This window comes from Diospyros lotus, chromosome 6 (assembly GCF_014633365.1).
Source record: "Diospyros lotus cultivar Yz01 chromosome 6, ASM1463336v1, whole genome shotgun sequence".
NCBI lineage: Eukaryota > Viridiplantae > Streptophyta > Magnoliopsida > Ericales > Ebenaceae > Diospyros > Diospyros lotus.
Window position 1 is genome coordinate 11142918 of NC_068343.1, and position 27224 is coordinate 11170141.

The 27224-nt window shown below is 39.0% G+C and overlaps 3 protein-coding genes across 12 annotated transcripts; 1 reads left to right on the forward strand and 2 right to left on the reverse strand.

The window, feature by feature from the left end:
• Positions 1-1644: 1644 nt before the first annotated feature.
• On the reverse strand, positions 1645-13369 carry LOC127803569 (calmodulin-lysine N-methyltransferase). Of its 9 annotated transcripts, XM_052339885.1 has the most exons (11): positions 13197-13369; positions 12909-13107; positions 12650-12729; positions 11501-11561; positions 11262-11377; positions 9940-10072; positions 6806-9267; positions 6611-6724; positions 4861-6420; positions 4616-4738; positions 1645-2046 (listed from the first exon to the last, which is right to left on the reverse strand). In XM_052339885.1, the coding sequence occupies exons 1-7, from the start codon at positions 13288-13290 to the stop codon at positions 8988-8990; spliced, it is 963 nt and encodes a 320-aa protein (XP_052195845.1). In that variant the 5' UTR covers positions 13291-13369; the 3' UTR covers positions 1645-2046; positions 4616-4738; positions 4861-6420; positions 6611-6724; positions 6806-8987. The 9 variants fall into 9 exon arrangements, with proteins under 9 accessions (XP_052195845.1, XP_052195847.1, XP_052195846.1 ...); XM_052339887.1 differs by lacking the exon at positions 4861-6420 and having other exon boundaries at positions 6611-7007; positions 8929-9267; XM_052339886.1 differs by lacking the exon at positions 4861-6420 and having other exon boundaries at positions 6611-7064; positions 8929-9267.
• On the forward strand, positions 5199-6545 carry LOC127803571 (thaumatin-like protein 1). The gene is made up of 3 exons (XM_052339891.1): positions 5199-5349; positions 5443-6103; positions 6215-6545. Exons 1-3 carry the CDS (start codon positions 5286-5288, stop codon positions 6411-6413), a joined length of 924 nt encoding a protein of 307 aa, XP_052195851.1. The 5' UTR covers positions 5199-5285; the 3' UTR covers positions 6414-6545.
• Positions 13370-13831: 462 nt separating the features above from the next.
• LOC127804199 (oligopeptide transporter 7-like) lies at positions 13832-19239 on the reverse strand. Of its 2 annotated transcripts, none has more exons than XM_052341003.1 (6): positions 18919-19239; positions 18241-18796; positions 16208-16777; positions 15397-15634; positions 14819-15001; positions 13832-14701 (listed from the first exon to the last, which is right to left on the reverse strand). In XM_052341003.1, exons 1-6 carry the CDS (start codon positions 19019-19021, stop codon positions 14081-14083), a joined length of 2271 nt encoding a protein of 756 aa, XP_052196963.1. In that variant the 5' UTR covers positions 19022-19239; the 3' UTR covers positions 13832-14080. The 2 variants fall into 2 exon arrangements, with proteins under 2 accessions (XP_052196963.1, XP_052196962.1); XM_052341002.1 differs by having other exon boundaries at positions 15397-15652; positions 18919-19238.
• Between the last annotated feature and the right edge of the window lie 7985 nt (positions 19240-27224).

Here is a 27224-nt window from a genome sequence, read left to right on the forward strand (position 1 = left end):
TTTTTATTTATTATAATAGATTATTTAGTTTATTTTAATCTTTCAAATATTATATTTTAGTTAAAAATTAACTATCGTTAAGAAATTATTATATTTTGTAGTTGATTGAACTTTAACTTTTTCTCTTTTTTAATTTGATGGAATTTTCAAATAAAAATGTATGTTATTTATTTTTTTACAAAAAAAAAATGAATACTCTTAAGAAGATATGATAAATTTGTCTAAAACTCCCAAATTAGTTGAGGCAAGTCTAATCACGGGATAACATTAATAATTAATGATTAGAGTAATCCACCAAACAATTAATTATTAATATTATATATATATATATATCAAACGATTCAAACTAATAAAAAATAAAAAAATGAGAAAAAAAGATGAGAAAGCCTCCTACTTCGTGCATGCCTGCAAATATTCAAAAGCTTCAATATTTGCTTAGCTCGACTTCACGGTCCGTCCAAAATGCTACCTTGCGACACTTAAAAAGTTGCGTTTGATAACATAAAAAATATTATATTTAAAAAATTAAATTTAATCTTTAATATTTGACACACTATATTTTTCATAAAAGTGAATTCTATAATACAATCATTAAAACATATTTTTGCCTCTTTTTCATAAAAAATTTCATCTAAAAGGAGATAGTTTTTATTTTTCATGTACGTTGAAAAATAATTTTCTTTCCACCTTAATGCTATCAAACACACCCTTAATATTAATGTGTTACACATTAAAGTAGAATATCACGCCAAATTTAATAACTTCATGTCCAAATATCCAAAATTAAAATTATATTTATTTATTGACATCTTTTAAGTAAAAGTTAAAAGTTTGTTAGACGTTATCTAAAATTAGAAGCAATCTCTCGTGCTAATGCTATTACGTTTTATAAACGTAAAAATAATTTAGAAAGAATAAAAGACTCAAAATTGTTTTTAACGGAGATAAAAAGCAGATAAAAGAAAGGAAAAGAAAAGAGAAAATGATCTGGAAAATGGCTGCTATGGCATATACTGCTACTACGGGATCAAATTCAAATAGCTCTGTCATTCATCAACTTGTGCTTTCCACCTCCATCTTTTGTATTGTTCATCGATCAATAAAGCTATATCTATCTATATATATATATTCAAAATTCCAAACGTACGTCATCACCAAACCATCAAACTCAAGTTGTTTGAATTCTAATGTTTACACGTCATCACATCAAATCTAGCTGCGTGGGACATTCATTTAATACAGTATTAGTTAGCTGTTGTTGGTAGTATTATTATAACATCTCGTGTTCCTGAATATTTCTCTTGCTTTTATATATATAATATATATATATATGCATGCCAAATTAATTCATTTGTTCAAAGCTGACGGCTTTAATTAAATTAACTAATTGGGAATGTTAGCAAAGTCATTTACTCAACAACAGAAGTAAACCTCGCCATGTCTGAATGATGTGTCCATACAGCGACTCGATGGACAAATTAAGGTGTCCACTGCACCACCAAAAACTAGATTAACGTTTTCCTGACCAAAAATTAATTAAGAAAACCTACCCAACAAATACGTACAACCGCCTCATTAAGGATATAAAGAAGAAGCCCAGATTAATTAAGATCCCCAATAATATGTATAATATATATACATACATACTTGGAAACATATATAATTTTCATACAAAAACGTCAACCCCAATATAATTAAGGATGCATGCTGCAACCCCAAGATCATCATCATCATCATCATCATCTTCTCCTCCTCCTCCTCCTTCACTGTGTCTGTGTGTGTGTGTGTGTTTTAACTAATTACAAATTGTTGTGTCGAGGGTTAATAATTAATTAAAATGTAAAATTAATGTTACGTAAATTAATTAAATTGAAAGCACAAAGCTAAAAAGGCACTTTTCCAAGACCATATCTTGATAAGGAAAACAACAAATTAAAGGCAGTTTCCACATCACCTTGTCCCCGCCTCCACGCTTGCTTCCATCTCAGATTTCCCTGCTTTGACCTCCCTTTTCTCCACTTTCTCCTCGCTAATCAATGCTTTTCTCTACTAGTAGTTAAAACTTTGTTAATTTTCTACTACATAAACACCCCCAAAATTCATTAACTAACACACATTATAACTGATACATACAATGTAGGATCATTAACGCGTCATATACATGATTCACTAAAATTTCTTTCTAGTTAACATATATGATATAGTCATCATCGAATCAATATTATAATTAATTATACAAGCCTATATGTATGTGTGTGCGCCTATTAATATTGCATGAAATTAAATACTGCAAGTAAATTAAGGGAGCCAAAAGCCTTAAGAAGCAAGGATTCTTTGAGACTATTTCGAGAAGGAATATGCTTTTTTAGAATCAAATTGTGCAGAAGTGGGGGTGACGCAAATCTTTTCTTTAATAAAGGATCGATATGGAGAAGAATGCATGCAAAGCAAAAAAAATGAATGAGAAAGAGAGGATGATGCTGTAGACAAAGCAAAAGTTATAATCTTATCCACATGCTTCTTTATACGGAATGTACAAGCATTTTTGGACCCTTCCAGCACATCCAAAGCCATTCATTTCTAATTTGTTCTACGTAAAAAGAAAATGATATCGATCGGGGAGAGTTTTAATTTGCTATTTTATTAATTAAAACACCTGCTGCTATAAATCATGGAGCTAGCTAGAGAAAGAGAAGCGACACGCCATCTTGCCAATAAGAGATCGATGGTCTCAAACTCACAACTGACTGTTAAAACTCTCAAAATGTTTTTAAAGATCATTCATGCAAATGAGATTAATTATATACGTACATATAAGACCTGTGGTGCATAAAAATTTCACATCAGCTGCTGTAAGCGTAGTTTTTCTTTTTATTTATTAATGAGAATCCATTCTCATTACTTTTTAGACAGGCATTTGTATCAAGTAAATGTACACAACTTTGTGTACGTATATAGAATCTCGTTTTTAGAAAGAAGTGCACCCTGATTGCATATAATTAAGAGACTGCTAGACCTCTTAATTAGTATGCACCAAGCCAATCTTTTGGCTTAATTACACCCTTAATTCGTCTTCTATTATTGCACTACCATTCTAAACACACAGGCTTGGCACAATTATCTTAACTAACTAATAATAATGATCATATAGCATCCTCTTTAGGAGCTGCCCTTAGTTAACCATGCATATTGTCAGTCATGGCATTTTGCACGGATCAGCCTAATTAAGTTAAGATGCCTTTTTTTCCTTTGGAGAAATTGTGGGTAGCATTTAGTTTCTATCTGGGGCTCCCACTAATGGCTAACCGTCTACCCTAAATTTTCGTTTCAATGTTATTTGTGGTCAGATTAATTAGTAGTAGCTATATATATACTACTAGTACTTTCACCTGGCTAGGAAGTCAATAGATGGATGTGTGGATGCTGGGAAAGTCGTAGAAAAAGAAAGCCTAGTCAGAAGCAGCAAAGAAGATGCAGGAAAGTTGCATCAAAGAGTAGTGTACAAACTAATTAATTAAATGAGTGAGACTGTGAGACATGATCCGTGCATAGAGATTGAGGCAATGGAGCCCATAAGATCAAAACTTGATCATCCCCCACGTGATATGTTAGATGCAACTTTTAAGCACAGATGACTGATCTGATTGAATATCGTCTTAATTTGGAAAACATGCTTTTCCAAAATATATATATATTTTATCCATTAACAATTGGGGGCCAAGATGTAATATGAATGATAAAGATGTCATCTTTTCGGGGTTTTGATTCAAGTGGGTCAGGAGGAAGTGATTGAAGACTGAGTTGGTGAGGCTGAAATTAATGTTGCGAAACTGTCAGCAAGTTTAACAACCTTAGTTTCAAGTTCTCGATGGGATCTACCACTTAGAACTACTACTAGTAGTAGGCAAGGCCAGGCCATGTGTTGCGTGATATATGGGCATTCCATGCGCCCAAAAGTAGTAAAGCATAATATGCATTTGCTTGGAATTTGTTCCTCTAAAATTGACCCCGTCTTTGTCTCCTATCTTAGGTTGTTTCCATGTGATCTTGTCTAAAGTGAATTTTAATCATCTTTCCCTTTCTCATTCTTGAGCTCCAAGAATCACACATACAAAAATAGGATAAGATGCTATAATTGTCACCTCTATAATTAGGGCTTAGATCTTTATGCCTGCGTTTTTTATATTCATAATTTGTGAACTAATATCTTGTAATCGTGAATTTATTTATTTAAGACACACTTAAAAAGAGTAATGTGAACCTTCAAAAATAACAGTGACCCGATTTAGTGAAAAAGGCCTCAAAGGGAAGCTAGGTAAGAGGACTTTAACTCAAAAAAATAAAAAAGAGTAGAACGAACCAGAAAGAAAGTTTAAGTGTAAACAAATCTGTTTTCAAGAAAATTTTACTTATACATATAGTCGGAGTATAATGTCATTTTGTTTTCGCTCTCCTGCTATCAATAAAATATTCCATAATAATAAAAATTAAATTAAATTACAACAAATACGAAACTTAAGTTCATGGTGTACGTAACTGATTCAAAAAAAAAAAAAAAAAAGAGTTCATGGTATTATATAATATATAATATATAATACATTGCAGTAGAGTTTACCGTTGAGGCAACGTCGGTGCCGTCAGAAAACCCAGAACAAGATCACCCGGTTTAACCGATCTACTGACACCTGCTGCCTCGTGTTCCTCCTGTGCCAATCGTAGGCTCCAAGGTGGCCTCCCCCTGACACCACAATAGACGTTAAGCAAGACAACAAAAAAATTATTATAAATTTTTTTTTTTTATCTTTATGCTGGGATAAATTGGAGACTGTAAACAATAGAGAGCATGAGATTTAAAATTACATTCTTCAATTCCAATTTAAAGTTCTAGGCATGAAGAATGCAACCAAATTTGTCCATTGGGGCGCATGGAAGACATCTGTCCGCCACAACTTAATTTAATGCCCGTTTGCCACGTCACATCACAGATAGAAAGAAGGGGATATATAATAAACATTTCACAGCGCTTCCCACTAAGCCCAACGTCAATTGGTCGGTGAGGCCGCGCTGCATACTGGCAGCACTGTCTATAAATAGAAGCCCCCCGCGAAGCATCACGTCCTCCCACTACCACTCCAGTCGCCTTTTTTCTGCAGCCCAAAAAGCTGCGATTCCCAGCTGCAGAGGCGTCTTCTGTCGCCGCCATTTTCAGACCCGGCCAAAGCCACCGCCATTGATAAAAAAAAAAGAAAAAAGAAAAAAAAGCTAGCAATCAAGGAGAAGAAATCATGATAATGTCTGCGGGTTTGTTCTGGATGATGATTGTGAGCCTCCTTTTGTTCTTTTCCAGAGGTAACATCAGAGGTTTTGATGTTCTTCGTTTCTCTGATTCCCTTGTTTTGTAATTTCGGGATTGATGTATTTGGTCTGTATGGTGATTGGCAGGCGCTTCAGGAGCTACATTTACGTTCGTCAACAAGTGTGATTTCACGGTTTGGCCGGGGATACTGGGAAATCCGAGATTGGATAGCACCGGGTTCGAGCTCCAGAAGGGCGGTTCACGTTCGTTTCAGGCGCCGACCGGCTGGTCCGGCCGGTTCTGGGGGAGAACCGGCTGCAAATTCGACGGGTCGGGACGCGGGTCCTGCGCCACCGGCGACTGCGGCTCCGGCCAAATCGAGTGCGGCGGGGCGGGGGCCACGCCGCCGGCGACCCTGGCTGAGTTCACTCTCGGGTCGGGTTCGCAGGACTTCTACGACGTGAGCCTGGTGGACGGGTACAACCTGCCTATGTTCGTGGGCGTGAGGGGCGGGTCGGGTTCGTGCGCGCCCACGGGTTGCGTGGTGGACCTGAACCGGCAGTGCCCGAAGGAGCTGCAGGCGGCGGAGGGCGACGCGTGCAAGAGCGCGTGTGAGGCGTTCGGAACGCCGCAGTATTGTTGCAGCGGCGCGTACAACTCACCCGCCGTCTGCTCACCGTCGGTGTACGCCCAGATGTTCAAGTCGGCGTGCCCCAAATCGTACAGCTACGCCTACGACGACGCCACCAGCACGTTTACGTGTACTGGCGCCGATTACACCGTTACCTTCTGTCCGTCTGTGCCTAGGTAACGTCATCACTTCTGTTCCGACGCCGATACAGAATTTTCTTTTTTTAATATTTCATTTTCAGTTTTGTTTTTTAAATCTTATTATTATTATTATTTTTATTATTGCAGCCAAAAATCTTGGAAGGACCCGGCAAGGTCAAGTGAAGCGACAGAAGGGTCAGGGTCGGGTGAGACGGCGATGTTGGCAAACGGGTCGTGGCTGGCAAATTTGGCGACGGGAGATTCGAGCAGGGGGCAGCCTGGTCATCAGCTTCTACAGATTGCAATAATTCTTCTGGCTACTATTTGTCTCTCACACTCATTATAATCTGAATCTGCGGAAATCAGAAATTCCAAGTTAAAACACCTTTTTTTCTTTTAATCATCATATACTATGTATATACCTCCCTGTAATTTAAGGCCAAAAGGAGACAGCAAAGTAATCTTTAGTTGGCAGTTATTGATTTCAACCAAAATAGGGAAAACGAAGAAAATGATTCAACTATCAACAGACCCAAACCTAACCTCTCTGTGGTGTTTGCTTCCATCCAATAGTAGGACGACACTTCGAATGCAGTGGATTCTGTTCAGAGCCGTAGTAGTTTTATCATAATGGCATCGGAGATGATATTTCAAGGACTGTGCAGAGACATTTCAACAACTTGCGTTAGATATTTGATGGAGACACAAAGATTAATCGAGGATTATAAGATAATTTACCTGGGTTCAATGTGAGTAGCCACGGTTGCTTGATTGAGGTTTGCATAAGAAAAATATAAAAATGTAATGATGGGATGGGAGGAGATGCCTTGCCTGCGTTCTAAGTGTGGTGTCATTTTCCTACCCAACAGATGCCACAAGAGTCCCCTTCTAAATGGTTCATCATAACATTTTTGACATAACATTCAACCTTTTCATTGTTCTAGATAAGGGATAAGACAGCTCAATTATGCACTGAAAACTGTGTCAAGGATCCCATCTTGCATCAATTATTTTTTAAACAATAGTCACAAAATGGAATAAGACAAAAATAAAACTGTATATAAAAATAATTGTCATAAAATAAAATGGAGTAAGGCGAGAAGTTTTAAAGATGGCCTCTTTCACTCCCGAATTGATACTGGCAAACACATCACAGGCATACCCGGAAATAGAGCACATTTTACAAAACTTTCATAGTTTTAGGCGATGCTATTGAGACACTAATATGGCCAATTATGAAGAGTGAATGGCGGGTGCATATTAACTTGAAAGGAACTCAGATGTGAAGCATCCAGTGAAGCCAAAGCTAGATGTGATTCTTTAACCAACGAGTGAAGGAGAACCCACCAAGCAAATATAAAGAAATTAACAAGGACTACTACTTTTTTCCCTTCAAGACGAGAGAGAACTCCACCCATTTCCAGTGGCGCTGGGCATTTCTACTTTTAAGACCCACCCAAGTGGCAAGGCTGTGTAACTGGACCAGCCATTACCCTGCCAAAAAGTAGAAAATGAAGGGAGGAGATGTGAATGGAACCTTCTTAAAAGAAGGTGATACATACTGGGTTTGCAAACATGTTTTGCTCACGCTGTGGTTGTTTATTTCCAATCTTGGAAAGAACAGGGTTCTAAATAGTCTTCCCTAGAGATATTCACAAAAGCAGCAATCTCCTAATTAGTACTATCATATAGGGTGAAATGGAAAATGATTCTAAGGCAGTCAGACATTTGCATCCCATTTCCATATTAGTGATTATGGTATATAATATTTCAATTATCTTCTTAGAAAATCCTAAACTCCATTTATTAATTTTTGTAATCCTCTCAACATTTCTAATACTTCGTGTTCTTCTCTTCGAAACTGATGCCAAACCCAAATATAAAACGAGGGTGGGTGAGAGTTAAATTTCATGCCGGCAACACTATGTAGTGGAATAAAAACTTTACGATTGTGGCTGTTATCTTCATTAGAAAATTCTAACAAGTTGTAAACCATTTATGTTTATTTTATTTAGTTATTTGTCTATTTATTTCTATTATTTATATTCTTAAGACAGTGATCATGCGATGAATTTACAACAATGTATAAGTGTAGGAACGACAACTTGTCAATTCAACCATAGTTCATCACAGCTATTTGCATAGTAAATGCAATCATATGCAACCAATTAAATAATGTTTCAATTTTCGTGAAGGCCAAGGATCCAAAAGTGTCAGGTTATAACATAAATGTGAAAAGCAAAAGGGAAAAACTCCCCACTTCCAAACAAATATTAATCTAAGTGATCTATACGGCATATATTGTTCTTTCTTTTTGACAATTCTGCTGCATTACTTTCTTAGTGGAGTCCTAGTTTATTCATTGGTAGCCGTATCTCAAAGTTGTTAACATGCATTGTACGCTACACCATCCATATTAATCAAGTAAAAGAAAAGTAAGCACTCGTCCAATTGTAAATCAAGAATGGTAACCAAATGCTTGCCTTTTTAGTTAAAAAAACAGGTGTTCTAGTGCACGAGATGAGGGTAAAAAAAGGTCATGCATATATATAATCCTACCATTGCTTCATAATCATAGAACGACTTCGTTTTCTCAATTCGACCTTCCCGATTTCGATTATTATAAGGCTTGCCTTTCCAATTGGCAAGAAAAATAGAAATTAGTGACCCATGAAATGCAGTAGGAACTTGGCTTTTAGAGAAAATGCAATATTGTAGGGATCCAGTAATTTATGCAAATATAGTATATTCTGATAGCTCATGTGTCCATGCATAATTCATGCATCCGATAGGAAGGATACAACCAATGCCAGCCACGAGTTAAAAGCACTATAGTATGGAAAGAAACAGTTAACAGTTACCTTTTGAGAGTTTTTTAACTGCCTGGAGCATATGTTAAATAAAAATGGGAGCAAAACTTTCAGAGTGTTATTCTGACCAACAATGGGTAGCAGTGATCCTTCTCATAATTGGGCCAGGCATCATTACCACTGATGAACCCCTCATGACGCCTCCAAACTTCTGTGTCATAGATTTCAGTTATGCTGAAATGCAAGCCACTCTCTTTTATTTCCACAAGAAACTTGTCCAGTGAATCTCCTCTTTTGGGGCTGAAAAATATAGCTTCTGAAGGCCCCTCCTTTCTTAAGAACAAGTTGACAGTTTGAGCAAGGCTTTTGTGAAATTCCTTGAAGAAAGTGCTGCCAAATTAAGAAACAAAAAATTAATATATATATATATATATATAAATAGGGAGAGAGAGAGAGTGAAAAACAAGCCAATGATCATTTGCATGTGCTTTTCATGTTATGTATAGGTACAAACATATCAAAACCTTAATTCCATTATGTGAGGTGGCCTATATGAATTCTAACTCATCAATTATTTTCATTTATAGCCTTATCTTCTACAAAGGAGTTATGGATAGCTGATATTTGTTAATTACCAAGAACTCAGAAATCTACGAGTTCCCAGGACAATAAAAATTAATAGGGGCAGAGATTCCTTTGCCTCATCATTGCACGAACTTTAATTAGTAAGACACTTGAAAGGGGAAAGACATCCTGGGCATCAACCAGAAAGAAATGACGAGGAGAAAGGTCATACAATGGCCAGGACCCACTATAGTGACCTGCCATCCCAGTGCCAAAAATGCCCAAACCTCCTCTCTTTGTCCAGAGAAAAGTAAGCAGATCAACTGGTTTAAAAAGCACGTTCTACTACATCTTGAAAATCAACCGGGGAATCTTAGTAGATTTTTATTTGATGATTTTATCACTTGCTACTAACAGAAACAAGACAGCTTGATGAATAGTTGGGTGGAAGTGGAAAGTTCAACAATATATAGGAATTTAGTTTGATAAAGAGATTACCAATCACTTGCAACAATGATATCAAATCTGTTAAAACCAGATAAGCTTTCCGCTCGGTCCCAGTGCAAAATCATGGACTTAACTAGTGTACCACGAAATGCACTACAGTTGGCATTAATGTTACGCTGGATATCTGGATGTTAAGAACTTCAGAACTAAGCCCAGAAGAAAAAAAAATCTATGGAGATGCAACAGAAATGCAAGCAAGCACAAGGTTCACATTTCTGTGAGGGCTAAAACATTACAAAGAAAATAAATGTTGTAAAGGAAGAATGCAAATCATAAAAGATGCCATCAAGTGAGCGGACCAAGTTGGACAAAACCCATTCCTAACTCCGTATCCCAGAACCATAACAAGCTTCTAAGTGAGACCAAGGGCCTGTGACCCTGTAATTAGTTCAATCACTTGGGTGAAACCATGGCGATTCAAAAACTCAAATTGTGAGAGGGAATCATATTACATGATCTAAATTATATCAGAGTAATAACAACAAATTCATAACGTCACCAGAAAATGAGCCCGAAGCACAGCCTCTGCAGACTCATGAGCTACATAAATCAAACCAAAGTGAACATGTTTTTCCTACAGAATCACTCCTCAATAATATCTATGTGCCACAAAAACACAAATGCGTCTAGTGCAAAACCACTGGATTAGTTTAGCTATTTACATACCCAACTTAGAGTCTCAAAGATTGCTTATAAAGTGAGAAGGTCCCGCACCCCACATTAAGATGGTTCAGTCACAACCATAAACCACCTGAAATAGCAAAAAAAAAATTGGAAAACATTTTTTAAAAAGAGAAGAAATATTATAAAATGAGATGAAATCATCATTGAAAAGACGTTGAACAACATCAACTGGACCTTGGGAAGTTCTGCGAAACATTTGCCCATAGGCTTAACATAAATAAAAATTGAAGCACATAAAAACTAAAAGGTACAACAAAGAAGTCACACTGCTGAATATTTTCAGACATACTTTATCTGAATTTTCCAGTGCATCTTGTACAATAGATGGATCAGTTTCTCTACTGATCTTTTGTACAGTCAATCTTTATAGGCACTTCTCAACAATACTTTTTGCAAAATTTTAGAGTGAAGCATGGGGTATATCTCGTGACTAACCTCATCTCACTCATCTTCAGTTTGCGATTGGATTGTGTAAGTGAACATGCTCCCTACCAACCCCCCCGCCCCACCCCTCAAGAAATAGATGGTACTGATTTTACACCTCAGCAGAGAGGGGGAATGCCAATCTGCCGTCAACATTGTTTCTTTTACACAAACAACCTTTCACATCAAAGAAATCAAGAGGATACAATCAACTACTTGAGGGTTTCCATCTGAAATTAAAACTTCTAATGCTTCCGTGGCTGCTGCAATAACTAAGCCAGCTAAGCCATAGCCTGATCCAAGTTCGATAACCTTTTTGTTCCTGGAAAGATTAAAAGGAGAGCAGCTAAATTACTGAGGTAGAAAGGATGCAAAAAATAAGTTCCATAGAGATCAAGAAACTGAATAAGCAAGCACCCACAGTTCCAGATGTCAGAACACCAACCTGAATATGTCTGCATGACACAAACAATAATGAGCAAGGACATCTTCAGATGGCCAACTACCTATCAAGAAGCATTTCTGAAGGATTCAGCACTAAATCTGCAAGATAGCTAAAAATTTTGAATATAAAGCAAAAGGAGTATTACCAGAAGACATAAAACACTTATTTATAACACAATTATGAGTCTTTAACTGCACCCAGGCAGATTTTGATGATGTTACAAACTCGTGCAAATTTAAACTTATTTCCTAAGCTTAAAGCAGTTTTTCTAAAACATGGTGATCTCAAAGTTTCAGGACGCGTGGTATTTTTAACTGGGGGATACTTAGCTCTTTTCATGATGTGTTTTAGACAAATAGTGAAGTCATCATTGTCAAAAATGACTTCAAAAAATTGCTTGAGTTTTGGACAAATCTAGCTGAGATTATAATGGGAACAATCTTTAGATCTCAGTGAAGTATTAATGGAATATGATTCCCATGCTCATTTTGAAAATTGGAGCTAGATAGCCCTTCTAAAGTCTTATAGAGAAAAGTTATCACAATTGTCACTAAAAAGGCCATTCAAATTTTTATGGCATACCTCAAAAAGTATCATAAATGGCTCCAAGAAGCACATCCAAATTATAGCTTACCTCAATCGTTACTTCAATTAGCAGTAAAAAGGCATTCAACTGAATTGACAACAAACAGTCTCAACATGAAGTAATGACGCAGGGAGAGTGTCGCCCTATAATTTGAATACCCGCAGTCATGCCAAAACAAAAGGAAACCAACATCATCCTAGCTAGAAGCAACCATATAATAACTAGAGGGAGATGGGGCTATCCTATGATTGATATATATACATATACAAATAATATCTCACAATGGTAAGGTTGCTATATTGTGACCTGGAGGTCCCAGGTTCAAGTCAAGAAATTGCCTGTTCGCTAAGCAAGGTAATGCTGTGTGCGCACAAATGACCTTTCCCAGAGCCTGAAACGCAGGAGTCTCGTGGACTGGGAACCTCAACTAGTGGCATAATATTTCGATGACTTCAACCCAAAAACGCAAAGGAGAAGAGAAAAAAGGAAAACAGAAACAAATAGTCACGGCAGTGAGCAGATTCTTTCTCCATAGAAAACCCAAAAGTAAAAAATGAGCTTACAGACAAGTCCGGTGTTGTCAATGTTATATCTATTAGAGACTTCAAAATCATTAAGATGAGCACGATCATCCATTCTCTGGCTGCACCAAATTTCACTCGTTAGCAACTATCACACCGAACTCAAACCAATTACCTTTCCAAAATGAACAATCCCAAAAATTAGGGTTTCCAAATTGCCAATTAGTAACACAATAACTGTTCGATAACAAGCAAAACAACTCAAAGCAGCACAAAGAAAAGGCCAGCATTGTTCACTCACTATAGATAAATTTCCGGTGCACCACTGATGGGTAATCTGTAACACAACCGAATATCTCTTGATGAACTGCCATGATCCGTTTCCAACTGAGAATTCGAATTCTCATCCGCTACGTCCTCCATTACATGGCAGGGTATCAAGTTGAATCCATGAGTCGCCCTCCTGGAAATTCGCTCGACATTCGTTTGAGATTGTTCATCTGCAGATAAATTTCCCGTTTGGAGAAGTTCAACGGCCACAAAGCGATACATGCATTTGCATACAGAGAGAGAGAGAGAGAGAGAGTACCAGGAAGGGGTGAAGGTCGGCGAAGAAGAGCACGCCTAAGAATTGCCCAACGCAGAGATGAAGACGACTTAGTTGATGAGTTACCACCCTCCATTGATTGCTTCTTTGCTTCTCTGTATGGATTGTCGGCGATTCTCAACGCCAGGAATTGGAGATGAGGTTTGTTATACTGTTCCATAATTATAATTTCAGCTGCTCGAGTTCAAATCCTATAATCTTATTTATTTAAAAAAAAAATCGTCATATACCACCAAAAATTGTCCTTTTAGTAAAAAAAAAAAAAAAATCATAATATTCTATTTTTGTCACAGAAAATGTTTTAATTATTTTTGTAAATTTTTTGTGGATATAGACATAAATTTTATGTAGATTTCCTTAAATTAAAAATTATTTAAATAGATTTGCATAAAATAATAAATTATTTCCCTAATACGAGTATAAATGATTTAATAAATTTTAGTCAAAATTTTTTTCCTTAACATCCATCCTATTGAAGAAAATTCTATATCTAAATTCAAAATAAATTTGATAAGTCATTGTTAATACGAGTATTTATTATTATTTTTATATTTAATTTTAAAAAATAGATGGTTAGAAATTCAATAAATTTTGTGAACCTTCACCTTCACCTTCAGTTTGAGGTAAAATGATAGTGCTCCATTCAATTCATAATATTTATACATACTTCCTCCAAAACAATAGCAAGCATAATTCTTCTTCTCCCCAACAGTTACAACAACAACATCTTAAAGAATATAGACTATATCTATATGCCCAGCATTAACTTTTGATAATTGAGGACCAGGCTTAGGATTCCCCAACAGCGTAGCTTCAAGAATGTCACAAACATGACAAGCAAATTCATTTTGCTCCTCAAACTTGACTCACATAGTTGGGACAGGACAGCTTTTAACAGCAATTCCTTGTGCAGTCGGGCAAGAAGCCAGTGGGCATCCATCCGGGTCACTTCCCCACCAATTGAGATCAATCTTGTGCATTCCCAAGCACAAGAACAACAATACCGCCATGAAGGCTAATCCGGTATCAAGTGCACCGGATAGCAAGTAGTTATGTCGCCTCCACCACTCGCGGTAACGCCTATAAGCCACAAATCCTGAGATAAAACCAACAATGATCCAACTTGTGTAGTTGACAGCGGTAGCCGGGAGCATATTAATTGTTGCACCAAAGATTAGTGGCATTGTGACTAGTTTTATCCACTGCTGGTCCGGGAAGGCCTTCTGTGCGAGCCAAACTAGCACGGGAGCTAATGCTCCGGCCAGGAAGAACCAGTTGACTGAGGAGTAGTAGCCCAGATCTCCGAAAATTCTCCGGGGTCCAATCAGGCCCCATATGACAGAGGCGTCATAGAACACGTGGTCGCTTGGGCAGGTCCATGGGCTGCCAGGAGGCAGCAGGTCCCTGTTGCATAAATCCGGGATGGTGCCCATGAGCCACCATGATGTTACCAAATGCGCCAGTACTGATAGAAGAGTTCCTACTACCTGATCACAAGATTATCACAAAAAGGATCAAGAAATTATGAACGTAGTTCTGTTCTTCCTGATGCAGAGTTTTATTATTCTCTTCTTCCTGATAGGGAAAACAGGAAAGAAAGCAACCTGGGCCATGAACATAGTTCTTGGTGGAATTTTCATGTAGTGGCCAAGCTTGAAGTCTTGCAAGAAAATTATGCCCTGTTTCAAACTCATCTGCCCAAGCTCCTTAAAGCACATGTTGGCAACTGGATATCCGGGATATACATATCCTATTATGTACTCCGAGATCACATTCAAGCCTGGAGTCTATATAGAGAAGAGCATATCGCTATATCAGGACAGTAAAAACTTTTTAGTGTTCAAGATGAAATATATACGTGTCAAGACAATTTCAATCAACTTGTTTGCATCAAGAATGAGTTCGATGGCACAAACGGACTTTTCTTAAGCACCAATTTTGAGTCCATCCCAAAATTGTAGTCTATGATGAAAACAGAACTCAGTGAAGAACTTGAGGAAATGATTTTTGTTAATGTCATCTTCAAACTAGCAATATCCGAAAAAATAAGAACAGAAACTAAGTTCTTGAAACTCCAATTAGATATGCTCTAAAAAAAGTGGTGAAGGAATGATTTTAATAGCCACAATATGCAACAATCTGGAAACGGAAGTAAGCCTTGTCGAATGGAAAGATTGCTAACCTGGTTAGTGGTGGCAGTGATGACTCCCACAGGAAGGGTGAAAAGAAAGGCAACGCCACATGCCAGCAAGACTCCCCACCATGGTAGCTGAAGTTGATCATTGTAATGCTCATATGTAAACATCGCTGCTGTAATGTTTATCAGGAGGATGCAAATAAACCACCACTCAGGAACTTGCTTGTATGTTCTCATGAGTTTCATGTGCACGTCCATCCTCTCGTCTTGCAAGGCAGATTTACTTTGCTGCCACAATTTTCTACAGACTTGTCAGTTTAACTAAGCATACTGCAATACTACATCTTTGAAAAACTTAGGTTTCATATTAGCCCCCATCAAATTGACTCAATTTCTCTGAATGAATGAAGCATGAATGAGTGAGTAGGGCTAGCTTAGCTAGATTCATTGGAATAATATGCTAGACAACAGAAAATTGTGGAAACATTCTAGTAAAGCATAATTCCAAAGTTAAGCATTGATGATGGATGCCCAACTCATTGATCTTTAAGGATTATGATCTCAATTAGAGAGGCTTGGTAAGAATTTTTTGAGACTCGAAATGCCCAAGCATTCTGAGCTCAGCTTTCAGATTTTTTTCTCTTACCCAAAAGAAATTAGAAAAACATAAGATGGGCACTACTAGGGTGGAAGACCAAGTGGTAAGTGTATTGGTGTGTCCGGAAAAAGCTCTCAAGTTCAAGTCTCTATGAACAACCTTACTCTTCCTATCCTATTTGGTTCCTAGTCATATGGACCCAGTGAAGTTAATGCATTATGTAAAATTAGGGCAGAGCTCAACCAGAAGACCGCTTACCTCCCATGGAAGAGGAGAACATGAACAACAGTGGCACTAAGGCAGGCAAAATTGAACCCATAGACGATGGCAAATAAGGTGCTGATATAGAGAGGGCCCTCTCGCTGGTATGCATCAAGGTCAATATGGAAATTGGGGTCTATAATGGCTGTTATATTATATTCTTGACCTCTGGATGTGAAGAGGCCATCTGAGAAAATGGGAAAATTCTTGGCCTTGTAGATATCAAGCCAATAGACTAATGGAGTAATGACATACATGACAAGCACAAACCCTATAGCAATATTGGCAGTAGCAAACCATGGACTGGCAAGAGGGCTTCCAAGGTAAGAGGATATGCTGGACCAATCAAATCCTAGTGCACCAATGCCGAGGCCATGGAGCCCTGAACCTAGCTGTTGGGCCAGGATAGAACCAGGAAAAAGCCAACATAACCAAGAAAGGGAGGTTAGCATTGGAAAGAGGTAGCCCGGGAAGGCATAGTAAGCAAAGCTGCAAATGAAGGCAATGTAGAAGAACTTGTTCCGTGTTAATCCGCCTCTAGGCCTCTCCTCCTCCTCATGCAATGCCCTGTAATCGATAAATTCCGAATGCTAACAGCTGCACTACAAGAAGACTGTAATAACAAGCAAATAGCATAAAATTCCTATTTATTCTCACCAGTTAAGCCATTCATATTTTGCAAGATTGTAATTAAAATCAGACCAGTTTGGTTGATTGGTTCAATCAACCAATCACCAAGCGAGTCTAGTTAAAAAATATACGAAGATACACATAAACTAGTCAAAATTGGTTTGGTTTTAGTGGTTTTCAAAAATCATATTAATTTTTATATTACAAACTACTGTGTTCTGGCTTAAGGGTAGTTGGTCACCATGCTTTCAAACTCGGCCCAAATTGGGCATTATACTTAAAAAAATTGTCAATTAAGTCATTGTGCTTTAAGCCTCCAAGTCACGTTAGCAATTATAGTTAGATGTTATCTTAATGCTTTTCAATGACATTTTAATTCTACCAATGGTATCAACTCTATTCCCAATTATAAGCCCCATGCAATCACAATTATCCAAATCAAACTTAAAATCTTGATTTGAAAAACTATACAAATTAGCAATTTGGTAATTTGTAAAGTAGAGAGACTAATTTGGTCTTAATTTTGAAAATACGATGATTTATTTGGTTCTCTTTAAAATACAGTAACAAATTTAGTCTTTAGACCAAAGAACAATAGTTTAATTAACACTTTGTTCTAATTTTTACCTAAAATACTAGATATCTCACCATTTTTAAAAATTTCTTTTTTAATAGATGGATAAATTAGTTTTTGTGAAAAAAGTAAAGGTTTAAACAATTTTTTTATGAGCAAATCAATGAAGATTTAAACAATTTAACCTCTTTATTTTCTTAAAAATCTCTACTTTTATTTATTTATTTATTTTGCTAACCAATCCCTAACATCTATTAAATGCAAATTCTTTGCTTCTCCCTAGTCTCTTTCTTGATAAAGAAAAACCATCTTCCTCTAGTCATAGTTTTACCTCTATCCCCAATACTCTATTTGTATGAATTATGAGGGTAAGATTTGAGCATCTTAGTTAATTTTTATATGTTTAGTTAATTTATAATTAAAAATTTGAAGATTTAATTAGAGATTCATATTTTAATATTAATACTTATCAATAATATATTCATATAACCTAAACAATGATATTATTATATTATTTTTTAAACTGGCTATTTGACCAATAAATCATCTATTGAGCTAACAAACCGGTGCCTTCCTGGTTAGATAAGCCATCACGTTTTAATGACTATGCTTTTCAACTTAACTTATTTAAAATATTTCTTTAAAACCCCTAAATTAATAAAGATTGACCTATCTGTCTATCAATTTATAATATTTACTTGTTATAAAAATAGAATGTGTGCGCAAATAGCATTTCTGTAACAAGGAAGTGGTCGTTGATTTCTGTTTGGCCAATGCATCGCCACCGTCGGATCCAAGCATCCAGAATTATTGGCGGGGCGCGTACCTGAAAAGCGAGACGTGTACTAGATTCTGAGGCCACCACATCTGGGCAGGCTCCACCAATAGCCGCCGGAACAACCCGGCCCATCCGAACCCCATCACCTGCGTCGTTACCACCACCATTAACGCCACCACAAACGTCATGTTCTTCCGGTAGAATATTTTCACCGCGTTAACCACGTATATCGCGTCCACGTTCCCGGCGCCAGAGTTGGCGAAGATCGTGATCAGCACGTGCTCCTTCACGTTGAACGGCCCCGGATTCAGAGTGAACTCCCACCGCCGGCCCTTGAAGAACACGCGCTTCGTGATCACCGACGCCATCAAGTGGCCGAGCGGCACCACCGCGATCTGAGCGGAGACGGCGGTGACCTTGAGCGGTTCCTGGCGGTACCGGAAGAACTGGTTGAGGAACGAGAGCACGACACATGCTAGGGCTCCGAGAATCCACATCCTTAAAGTTAGAACCGGTAGGGCAGGATCGTCGGTGACCGGAACCGTCAGCGCCACTTGCTCGATCGGAGAGTTCTCATCCGGTCCCGCATCCTTCTTCTTCTGAACTGCTCATTCATGAATTGCAAAAGGGCGAAGCAGATGCAGTTAATGAAAGAAGACAGAAGAAGTAGTAGATCGAAAATTCAACTTAGAAGTAGAGAAAACAGTGAGAAGGACGGATTGTTACTGAGTGGAGCTGTGATTTCTGGATCCCATCTCATCCTCATTGCTCCTGCTTGTTCCTCGCTCACTCCCGCCATTGAAGTGTCTCTGTTCGAAGCCTGAGCCATGAACTTCTCTCTCCAATGTCTCTGGGTTCCCAACTTCCCATCAGGCCTTTCAGATCTCCTTTTTGTCTCTTTCAACTATCTTTCTCTACCAACTAAGCTTCAAAAATTCAAACGTTCCTTGGCGTTTTTCTACGTTGATTGTGAAAATCGTTCCCTCAATCAAATCATCATTATTGCCGTATCAGAGTTGATAAATAATCGGTGGACATGGTTGGAACGTGGAAGGGACCACCTTTCAAACATTAATACCTTTCAAGTTTGGAAGCCTATTTCAAACATTCAACATAATTTAATATATAATTTTATAATTATTATTAAAAATAATTATAAAATATTGACATTATTATATTTTAGTATAAAATTTAATAATTTTTTATACTTTATACCAAGTTTAGTTATCTTTTTTATTTTTATAAAAAATTTAGCGACTATTTATATAATTTATCCGTTCATATGGCTAATCATGTTAATATTTTATAAATTTTTTAATGATAATTGACAGTAATTATAAAATTATATATTAAATTAAAATTTAATAATATTTTGACTATAAATTAAAATTTAATGTCATTTTTTGTTTTTTAATATAAAATTTAATAATTATTTATATTATTTAATAATAAAATAATAGATTTTTTGGATTTAAAACATTGTCCATCTAAATAAATATTTTAAAAAATTTACTAAACCTCAAGTGAGTTAATTTGGACAACTATTTTTAACATCCTAAATCACTAAAATTTTGCTAATAAATGTCGTCAATGCCCAAATTTGAAAGTTCTAGACTCCATAGTTACGTGCACAATTTTATTAAAAATTCTTTACTTAATTTATCATTGACTTTAATAAATTTGTATTTGTTATATATTAATTATAATTTAATAATTATATTCAAATGAATAATTTAATGATTATTATGTTCGTGTTATATGTATTTCCCGCATCACCCCGCTTGGGCCAGACTCGGTCCGATAGACCGGTCCAATCACCCAAGGCCGAGAAGGCCCGGACGACCTCGTCAAGGAAAGTCCAGCCTCCACCAAAGATCCGGAGCTCGTAAAGCGAGCGTATGGCAAGCTCCCGGTAATCCCCCAACGAGCTTCAAGCAATCGACTAACGAGCTCCTGAAATATCCTCCAGATCGCTGGCCCATCCAGGTCGCTGGCCTAAAACCTCCAGCTCGCATGAGTGGCAAAGCTGCTGAGAAGTCAGAGGTAGGATCTGATCACTTTATCTGTAACAGCCCATGCCCCTCGTAATGAGAATTCCACTGAAGGCGATAAGAACTGTTTGTCCCCCATTATACAATCACTGTATTTTTATATATTATCTAAATTGTAAAATCCTCTCAATATAAATGGGAATCAAAGAGACCATGGGGGGCAAGGGACGAAAAGAATAATCAGATACCGCCACTCTGAGAGAATAATCAGACGGCGGCCGTGGACTAGGCATCGTTCTGGCCGAACCACGTAAAAGAGTCTGGTGTACACGCTTGGAATTTTGGGAGGGGAGGTTTTCCTTCTTTCTCGGTATTTTTTTTAGATTGACTCACCGCGGCCCAAAACGAATCACGGTCGGCCGAAATCGAACGTCGACAGTTTATGAATTATTTAAGTAATTGAGATTAAAATGTACTTGCATTTGTAAAGAATAATTAACAAATATCTTATCAAGTAATATGAATTATGGGCAAAGATGAGATGAAATAGAATAAGATGAGTTTAATTATGTCTATATGTTTGATAAATATTTGAATTGGCTTGAATTAAAATTATAAAATGATTGAAAATATATTAAAAAAATAAGTAATATATTATTTTTAATTATTTTACATGTTAAAATTAAAAATTAATAACAAAATACACCAACTTTGGAGGCCACAACTAAAGTGCGTTGAGACAGCTGGAGAGTGCTGCAAAGAATTGGGGTGCAGTCGTATCCCAACACGTGAGCGACCACCCTGAACATTGACATGATATAACTTAGGTTAGATCAACTACAAGTCTAATCAATACAAACAATGATTTAGAGGGTGTTCGGCGGACTTTTTTTTTTTTAAAAAAAATATTACTTATATATGATAAATAATTTAAAAGATGATCGATAAAATAATAAAAATATCTTCACTTATAATTGTTTCCTCTTTTTTTCTCATAATTGGCTCCTCTTTCCTTTCTCATCTCTCTCTCATTCCCATGAACGCCTCAAGTAAGTGTCGACAATTATTATCTTGTGTTGATTGCCGCATCGCTGTCGCCCTTTCTCTCGTTAACGAACACTACAAGAAAATAATAAGTGATTAAAACATTTTCTATCCCTCACTGTTAAATTATAACTTCAATGTTATATGGTTTACGTTTCAAAAAAGCACAAAATATAATCTATCCATTATTGTTTTGTTTGTGGACCATTAAATTCTTTACTTTTTGATTAGCTTCAAGTCAACATCATCATGCATTTATGGGTCTTCTCTGTATACCCAACTATAGTTTTTTTTTTTTTTTTTTTATTTTGTTGCTTGATATAGGCAAATGTCATCAGATAGTCTGAGTCGCAACAAGTTCGATTTTGACTTCTTGGGTAACACCATTGATGAATCCCACCTAGTTCAGACCAATGTTTATGTCAATGGCGTAAAAAATAAAGAACAAAATTCGATTGGACTTCATCCATAGTTGCGATGAAGTTATCATATTCGCAACAGTAGGTGCAATTGACAATTGTGGCTAGTAAGTAAGGGTGATGGTGATGTGAGTTAAGGTGCGAGTGAGGGCGACGACAGTGTGAGTTGGGGTGCTGGTGGGTTTCTCAAGACTAGAGGTGCCATATAAGTGATTTGAGAGAAAATGGCAATTTCGTTATTTTATCATGTGTGTCTAAGGTTGTGTGTAATCTCTATGTACATGTAGAATTGTCTTTTTTTTCAAGGGCAAGTCTAAAAACTATGTAAATTTTAAAAATTGAATAGCATTTAAGTTGATAACGTGTTTTGATAAATGTGTTTTAATCTATCACTTAAAGTAGTATTTGTTAACTAAGATATGAGGTGAAAAATATGAGATATGAAAAATATTCCAAATTTTTATAATTTCCAATATATTTATTAAACTTATTTGACAATCTCTACAAAAATCCTCATATAACTTCTAATCTGACTTTTTACAAATAAATTTATCTTGCCTCCCTCCAAATAAATTTATTTGAGATTTTACAGATAAACATAAATTATCCATATGCCCCTTGTATAAAAGCCTCACCTATTTATTTTCTCACATGTTCATCTTCATCCTTACAATTATTGTTCATCTTCTTTCTCGCCACCAAACCGTCCAGCCATTGTTAGTTTCTTTTTCTCCTTCGCTTCACCATCCGACAATCGTTGGTCTATTTCTTCTCCCTTAGCTTTACCATTTGGCCACAGATCTTTCCCTTCATTCGATTTTCCTCGCAGATACCTTAAATCAATTTTTAAATTATTTTATTTAATTTTATATTTTATTATATAATATAAAAATATGTTTTGACAATTTTTAATTATCTAAATAAAATTAGTATAATTCTACCAATAATTATTTATACTTTCTGTCAATGAAGAATTGGTGTGAAGCCTTGGAGCAAGATTTTTTAGAATCTATTTTTGAACATGAATTTTAAAAATATAACACGATTTTTTATTTTTATTTTTTAACAATTTAAATTAATCATAAAACATTATTTTAATTATAAATTTATTGTTGATGTTAACATATAGTTTTGAATAAATTTAATAATAAGAATATTTTGGTTAAAAAAAACCTTATATTAATACTTTTCATATGCATTTAACAAATATATGAAAAAAAAGTACAATTCTTGATGGATTTTAAAAAATTTAACAAACAGTTTGATAGAAATCATAAAATGCTTATTGTCGACGTTTGATTTCGGCCGACCGTGATTCGTTTCGGGCCGCGGTGAGTCAATCCAAAAAAATACCGAGAAGGAAGGAAGAAAAACCCCTCCCCCCAAAGTTCCAAGCGTGTACACCAGAATCTTTTACGTGGTTCGGCCAGAACGATGCCTAGTCCACGGCCGCCATCTGATTATTCTCCCAGAGTGGCGGTATCTGATTATTCTTTTTCTGTCCCCCCTCCTTGCTCCTCATGGCCCCCTTTATTTCCATTTTTCTTGAGGGACTTTTACAATCTAGATAATATTTAAAAATACAGTGTTTGTATAATGGGGGACAAATAGCTCTTACCGCCTTCGCAAGACCGGGAGTGGGATCCTCATTACGAGGGGCATGGGCTGTTACAGATAAAGTGATCGGACCCTACCTCTGACTTCTCAGCAGCTTTGCCGCTCATGCGAGCTGGAGGTTTTAGGCGAGCGACCTGGATGGTCCAGCGATCTGGAGGATATTTCAGGAGCTCGTTAGTCGATTGCTCCGAGCTCGTTGGGGGATTACCGGGAGCTCGCCATACGCTCGCTTTACGAGTTCCGGATCTTTGATGGAGGCTGGACCTTCCTTGACGAGGTCATCCGGGCCTTCTTGGCCTTGGGTGATTGGGCCGGTCTATCGGACCGAGTCTGGCCCATGCGGAGTGATGCGGGAAATACATATAACATAAGCCCCCCAGTTCGTGGCACGATCTTCGTGCTGGGAACTGACGCGTGCCAGCTGTTCTTCCATCCCTCCAACTTCTGTCCAATCACCTTAAGTCTCATCGTTCCACGCAGCACGCTTTGTCGGCAGCGCATTTAATGCGCGCCCCCCCCATTTCTGCGCATGATTAAACTCGTGGGACCCACAAGTTGTTGTGCGGCCGCTGGATGCGGAGCATGTGATAAGTCGTCATTCGATCCGACGGTTGGGATGGACCAGGCCGTCAGTATAAATAGTAGGGAGTGTCCACCCGCTTCTTCTTTCACGCTATTTTGAAACTCCCTCAAACCTTTGCTTCCCTGCTTTCTCGTTTTTTTTTTTCTCTCGAGGCCTCCGTTATCGCCGTGCTTTCAGACATCTGCCGTTCTCGTCCGGTGCTTGGTACGAGTCCCCATTCAGTCGTCAAGCGCAGCTTTTAGGTAAGTTTGTCGTGACTTTCTTCTTCTTCTTGTGAGGCCGTCCACCGTTGGTTAGCCGTCGGTGGTTTCTCTGGCTTCGTCGGTCGATGTCGTTCTCATTTTTGGAGAAACGGCACGATTCGGTTTGTCGTTTGCTGGGCCTTTGGGTCCAATGACCTTAGGATTAGCTTTTCATGGAACACCGGGCTTGCGGCTGCAGCCCCTCCGCCCTAGGCGGTACCCCTTTTGCGAAGCGCTCGGCCTAGAAGACCTAGGGGACGTTTTAGGGTTTTTCTTCTAGTTTCTTGAGGTCTGGTTCGCGACTTGCGACCTGACTGTTCTCTCTTTTCCTTTGTAGATGTCCGACCAACACCGTGGAAATTCAGGTCAAAAGCGCTACAATTATATCGTAGGAGAAAACGACACTTCGAGCTCCGAAGATTGTCTCATTATGGAGGGCCAAAATCTTGGGGGTGCGAGCTCGGGGTGCAGGGAGGTCGCCGTCCCGACCTCTCGGGAAACCGAGCTGAAGGTTCAAGATCAGATCGCTGGTGGGAGTGCTGATCTTGCGGTCTTCAAGAGATTCTCGTCCAAGGCCAAGCTTCACGAGGTGATGACTTGTGCTCAGGAGTTTCGTCTCCCCAGGACCTGCCGAGTATACATCCCTGCATCGAGCTCCCATGCAGCCTACCCGCCAGCCAATTTCATAGCTATTAGCCCCCAACACCTCGAGTCTGGCTTTAGGTTCCCAATAGCCCCGTACCTTATCGCCCTCTTGAACGACGTCAAGCTCGCCCCCTTCCAACTAACACCGAATTCGTATGCCCAACTTACTTCTTTGGCCGTTTTATTCCTTATAAACAAACTTCCTCTCCCTTCCCCAAAACTGATAAGATTTTTATTTTCTTTCAAAAATGCCAAGGACGGGCTGTATTACCTGGCGGCTCGTCCTTCTCCGTACAAGGCCGCCCTTCCTCAGGGTAAAGCAAAGGGGAAGTCCAACGTGGGCGATTACAAGTCCAGTTGGTTCTTCGTGTCTTGCCCTTCCCTTTCTCTACTTAGGAATTGTAGCTTCGCACTGACCCCTGGTAAGAGAAGATGAGCTCTCACGAATCTTTCCTTTGTTCCGAGAGTGCTTGTTTTAACTTGCTCAAGCTTTGATGCAGATTTTGGGGGGAAGAAACCGATTTTATCGGCCGAGGAGACTGATATCCTTGGCAAACTTGTGGCTGCGGAGTCGAGCTCGGAGATTCTTGAACTTTCGGACGAGCTACTTCGCGAATACGAGCTCGCCCCTCCTCTTGGCACCGAGACTATCGAGGGAGATCATTTCAGGGACTTGGGTGCGGAGGTTCTCTCTTCCGGCTTACAGCTCGCTGAGACGAACAGTTCAAGAGGGGAAGCCGACCAAGACGATAATATGGTTGATCTCGAGCTCCTCCAACCGAAGCGTCATAGGGCGAGGTCGAGCACTACGTCCTCCATAACCCCGAGCTATAGCTCGCGGGATGGCAGGTCGGAGCAGCCGCAGCCGCAATCACGCCCCCAGCAGCAGCAAACCCAGCAGTCGCGGGGGGGGGGGGGGGGCAGCAGGAGCAGCGGCAAAGAACACTGCCCCGTCCGCCCCAACAGTCAAAGCAAGCTCATCTGCAGTTGGGGCATCGGCCCCCTGCCTCCCGAGACCATGGTTCGAGTGGAGCCCGTGGGAAGGAGGTCGCAGTGGAGGTTCGAGACGCTCCTGCTGCCAGCTCGAAACGGAGATCGGACCAGCTGCAACAGGGGGAGGATATCAGGGCCAAACGGGTCAGGGTCCGTGAGAAGGAGCTGGCCGTGGAGGCCCTGCCCGGAGGGGTCTTTGTTGGTCCCCTCCTGGATTCCGTGCCCGATTTCCTGGGTCCGAACTCTAAGCCCCTTGACGACCCGAAGTTAAAGGGAATCCCCCTTTGTGATTTTGTCGCCCGTCACAGCCTGGTGGTAAGTAGGAATTCTTCGTACCTTGGTTTCTTAACCTACTTTTTTTTTTAATGAGCTAACATTTCTTCTTTTGCAGACTTCTCTTGCTGCCGTGAAGCTCCGAGCTCAGTACAAAGATTTTGAGGAGCAGCTTCAGTCGGTGAGCATGTCCCGTCAGGCCGAAATCGCGAAGCTTGAGGACGAGAAGAACGCCCAAAAGGCCGAAATAACGAAGCTCTCGGACGAGAAGAAAGATCTCCAGGACGAGCTTCTTGCCACTCAAAAGGAGGTGGAGGGTTGCTTGACGCGTCTGAGGATGGAGATCCAGAAGAATAAAGATCTCGACGAGGAGCTTCGCAGGTCGAAGAACATGTGGGAGCAAGCCAACTCCGGGCTCACCGGCGAGCTAAATGGAGCGAAGGCGGAGTTGCGGAGGGCTGAGGAGCGACTCAAATCAACCGAGGCAGAGCTTAGGGCGGCGAAGGAGGAGCGGACACGGGCGGATGATCGTGCCGTCCGATGCGAGGAGCTTGCCAAGAGGACCATTGACGATATAAGGGCGGAGGTCGGAGAGCGGATGGACGCGGCTCGTAGGGAGACCAGATCCGACACCTGCTCGGCATTTCTGTACACCCTTTGGGTGAACCATCCTGAGATGGATTTCTCCTTCTTCGGTGCGCAGGCTGTCGAGGAGGTGGCTCGGTATGCTGCCGAGGCCGCGGAGGATGCTGATGATGCCAGTCCCCTTGACTCGCTTTTGGTCGCAGCGCAAGCTCCTCAGGTCGGGGCCGAGCTATCCGGGGTCGCCGCGGCTCAGCCTGGTGAGACTGCCAAGGAGCCTCCTGTGGAGGTTGCCGAGGTTTTCCCAGCCGGGACTGTCGAGGTCGATCTCCAGCCGACCATACCTACTGAAGCTCGCCCTGTCGAGGTTGATTCTGCAGAACCAAACGCCCCTCTTAGCTAGGATTCCCACATGTATTTTTTTTTTTTTTTATTTGTAATGTGACCTTCATCTCATAATAAAAAATTGGCATTTTGTGCACGTTGCCTCAGATTTCTTCGCGAATTCAAGTTATCTCTGATGACGATTCTTGAATCTTGACTTGAAAGTAACTTCTTCACGGTATAACTTGAAATTTCTTCAACAAAGCTCCCGTATTTTTGAAAGGTCCACTGATAAGGAACTTTTGAGTATGTAACTTGA